Source organism: Rhincodon typus, unplaced genomic scaffold (assembly GCF_021869965.1).
Source record: "Rhincodon typus isolate 14 unplaced genomic scaffold, sRhiTyp1.1 hic_rhity00003211, whole genome shotgun sequence".
Taxonomy (NCBI): Eukaryota; Metazoa; Chordata; class Chondrichthyes; order Orectolobiformes; family Rhincodontidae; genus Rhincodon; species Rhincodon typus.
The window spans coordinates 11,095-15,143 of NW_025968849.1; the positions used below are offsets into that span (position 1 = coordinate 11,095).

A 4,049-nucleotide genomic window follows, 5' to 3' on the forward strand; every position below is an offset into this window, starting at 1 on the left:
GGGGGGGGGGAAGGCGCGCGCGCGAGACACAGCCGGGGGGGGGGAAGGCGCGCGCGCGACACAGCGCCGGAGAGACAGAGACAGAGGCAGCGCAACAGAATGAGACAGACGGGGTTCTACCTGCACTCCCCACCCTCACTCACTTTTTCTTTTGGAAGGACTCAGCTTTCCCGCTCCTCTTGTACTCCTCCATCTTCTTATCATATTCCTTCCTCGCCGCGGCAGCTCTGGCATCCCACTCCTACTGGGGCGGGCCGGGGGAGAAAGAGAGAGAGAGAGATTAGGAGGGTCAGACACTGATCCTTGTTTCAGATTCTCCGGAGAGATGGTCTTTTTCTCCCACACTGACCACTTTCCTTCATCATACAAAATCCCAGTATCAAACCATCAGTCTCATCTTCCAGGAGTTGTCTGCATGAGTGACCTTCAGAGTTTAACCTTTAGCGAACAGGACAGAATATGGCGAGCATGTGTCACTCCTCCTGGGAGCTCAGAGCTGAAGAGAAGAATTGCTGCATGTGTAACAGTGACACTGTGAGGGATCAGACATGACGCTGAGAAGTATATCCACTTTTCAGATTTCACTGTTATAGATGTGAGATTCCCTTCAGCGCTCCAGGGAGCTGCCTCAGGGATTGGGAAACACAGGCACAAAAGGACATTTGGAGAGAGGAGACCGACAGCTGTGACAAAGCGGGAGAAGTTGGAGGGTTCCTTGAAGGGGCTTTAAGGGAGTAGGACACCAGAGCTTATATCACAGGCATGGCATGGCTGCCAATGATGAGTGATGGGAACTGGGGTTTGTTCACGAGGCTGGAACTGAAGGTTACGGAGATAGGGAGGGTGTAGGGTCTCATGGAGGTTACACTGAAAACAAGGGTGGGCCATTCAGCCCTTCAAACCAGCTCCTCCCTTCAACATGATCATCCAACTTAATCTCCTATCCCCACTTTCTCCCTGTACCCTTGGACTCTGTTAGACCTCCACAATCTACATCTAACTCCGTCATTCTCAGCACATCCATCTTCCCCCACCCTGCGCACCCCCCCCCCCCCACAAAACCCATTGACGTGAACTGTACACACGAGTCTGTTATCTCCAGTCTATACAGGAGCCAGAGGGGGGTGATAAAGAGAGGAAAGCTGCACAGGTCACGAAGTGGATTTGAAGACGAGGTGTACCAGGTTAGAACGGGCGGGTTGTTGGAGCTTCAGGCAGAGAACACAGCACGGTGAGGAGCAGGCATGCCGGTCTGAGAGTTTTCCCAATGGAGTGGGCAATTGGAAGTGGGGCCAGAGTGGGGAGAGGCTCGGGAATAGTCCAGCCCAGAGATAAGGTAGGTCAGGGAGCAGACGGGGTTGCAGGGAGGATGAGGGCACAGACATGGATATGAAACAAAAATTCCCCAGAACCTCCTTCTTCTCCTTGGTCATGGCTTTCCACAGCTCGCCAGCTTTCTTCGATAACTCAGTCACACTGATCCCGGGATTGTCAGCTTTGATCTTCTCCCTGTTCGCATTCAACCACAGCATGTAGGTCGACATTGGCCGCTTTGGAGCATGAGGATCCTTATCCTTAGACTTCTTACCCTGTACAATCAGGGACAGCACGGGGTTAGATACAGAGTAAAGCTCCTTCTACACTGTCCGCCCATCAAACACACTCAGGGACAGGGAGCGCACAGGGTTAGATACAGAGTAAAGCTCCCTCTACACTGACGACCCCCCTCCCAGGACAGGGACAGAGGGGAGACACCTCGAACACTAATGACCACACACACACACACACACACACACAGAGGAAGGTCATGGTTTACCTCGGCCTTTTTCCTGGCGGGTTTCTCCTTGACTACCTTGGCTTTCTTTGCGGGGACGCTCCGGGACTTCTCATTGCCACTGTCATCTTCATTACTGCTGGAGGAGCTGCCCCCAGCGTTACTGTCGTACCTGGAGGGGGGGGGGGGGGGGGGGGGAATTAGCAAGCCGGCCGCCTGGAGTTCATACGTCTCCTCTCCCGAGACAGTAAACCCTGACAGCAGGTTACCCCCCCCAACCACCAAAACCCACCCCAGCCAGACCACCCCCAGACTCACCCCTGCCCCTCTGACCTCTCTAACACAGACAGGCCCATCCCGCCCAACCATCGAGTTCCTGTCCCCACTTTCGGGGGCTCCATCTCCAGTCCGTTTGGTGCAAGATACATAAAACTTGTGTTTTAAGCTATTCACGAGATGAGGACCCATGAATTTATTGTCCGTCCCTAATGCCCAGAGGGCTGTTCAGAGTCAACCACACTGCTGTGGGTCTGGAATCACATGTAGGACAGACCAGGTAAGGACATTAGTGAACCAGGTGGGTTTTGCCAACAATCGATTCACGGTCACCATTAGAGTCTTAATTCCAGATATTTTATTGAATTCAAATTCCACCATCTGCTGTGGTGGGATTTGAACCTGGCTCCCCAGAATGTTATCTGGGTCTCTGGATTAACAGTCCAGCGATAATACCACTAGGCCATGGCCTTCCCCATAAGGACCTGCTGGCCTTACCAAGTGACCCCAGACGCACAGCTATGCTGTTGATTCGAGAGCAACAAAGACAGGCAACAAAAGATGGCCGAATCAATGATGCCCACATCTCATGGCTAAGCATTTTAAAATAAAAGGGCTGGCCCATCTCAATCATTGCCCTACAGCCGGCCCCACTCAGAGTCACACAGACATACAGCTTGGAAACAGACCCTTCGGTCCAACCAGTCCATGCCAACCATAATCCCCAAACTACACTAGTCCCACCTGCCGGCCTGCCTGCTCCTGGCCCATATCCCTCCAAACATTTCTTTTAAAAATAAAACTTATGCAAATGTCTTTTAAACTTTGTAACTGTGTCCGCATCCACCACTTCCTCTGGCAGTTCATTCCACGAACGAACCATTCTACCTAAAATAAACTGCCTCATGTCTTTGTTTAAATCCTTCTCCTCAGGATTTAAAAATTATGTCCCCAGTCTTGAAATCCCCCAGCCTAGAGAAAAGACACCTGCCATTCCCTTGAACTATAGTCAGGACTTCATAGACATTTTTAAAGTCACCTCTCAGTCTCCAGTGGAAAAGAATCTCAGCCTGTCCTTCTATCTCAAACCCTCCATTCCCAGCAACTTCCTGGGAAATCTTTTCTGAACCCTCACCAGTCTAAAAATATCCTTCCTATAACTGGGCAACCAGAACTGGGCACCGTGCTCCAGAAGAGGCCTCACGAATGTCCTGTACAACCTCAACATAACGTCTGAACTCCTATACTCAAAGGACTGAGCAATGAAGGCAATATCTTCTTAACCACAGCGTGGAGCTGGAGGAACACAGCAGGTCAGGCAGCATCGGAGCAGGAAAGTTGACATTCAGACCCGTTTTCTGAAGAAGGGTCCCAATCCGAAACGTCAACTTTCCTGTTCATCTAATGCTGTCTGACCTGCTGTGTTCCTCCAGCTCCACACTGTTATCTCTACTCCAGTATCAGCAGTTCTTACTATATGCCTTCTTAACCACTGTGCCTAACTGTGACACAAACTTCAAAGAATTACGTATGTATGTAAACCCCTGTTCTACTCTTAGTGTTGTATAACACAGCAACATTACCCAAGGTTCTGAGACAGGGGTCACTTGACCATAAGCTGCCCCCACCCACAGACAATCAGTACCAACCCCCACATCACCAGCACAGCCCCAAACCAATACTCACTCCTCATCCACCTCATCCTCCTCTTCGCCAGGATTAAAGGATTCATCTGTAAAACAAACAGGGGCATCAGAAAGCTGCTCACTTACCCATTCCCCTCCTCCCCAAGACTGCTGCCTCTCACTGCAGCAGCCCAGGACATTAAGGGCAAGATCATCTTGATGTTATCTCGCTGAGCAGGCCCAGTATTTATTAGCCCATCCCTAGTTGCCCCCTTGAGAAGGTGGGGGGGGTGAGCTGCCTTCTTGAACCGCTGCAGTCCATGTGCTGTGGGTTGACCCACAATGTCCCTTAGGGAGGGAATTCCAGGATTCTG

General features: G+C 51.2%; 1 protein-coding gene across 1 annotated transcript in view; it reads right to left on the minus strand.

Annotated features, from left to right (window-relative positions):
- LOC125481708 (FACT complex subunit SSRP1-like) overlaps window positions 1–3,900 on the minus strand; it is an 8,240-nt gene extending 4,340 nt beyond the window's left edge. The window contains exons 1-4 of the mRNA XM_048593594.1: window positions 3,737–3,900; window positions 1,817–1,946; window positions 1,413–1,589; window positions 144–241 (exon numbers count right to left, since the gene is read on the minus strand). Coding sequence (XP_048449551.1) covers window positions 144–241; window positions 1,413–1,544 — 230 coding nt within the window. The 5' untranslated portion in view covers window positions 1,545–1,589; window positions 1,817–1,946; window positions 3,737–3,900. The remainder of the gene's footprint in view (window positions 1–143; window positions 242–1,412; window positions 1,590–1,816; window positions 1,947–3,736) is intronic.
- Between the last annotated feature and the right edge of the window lie 149 nt (window positions 3,901–4,049).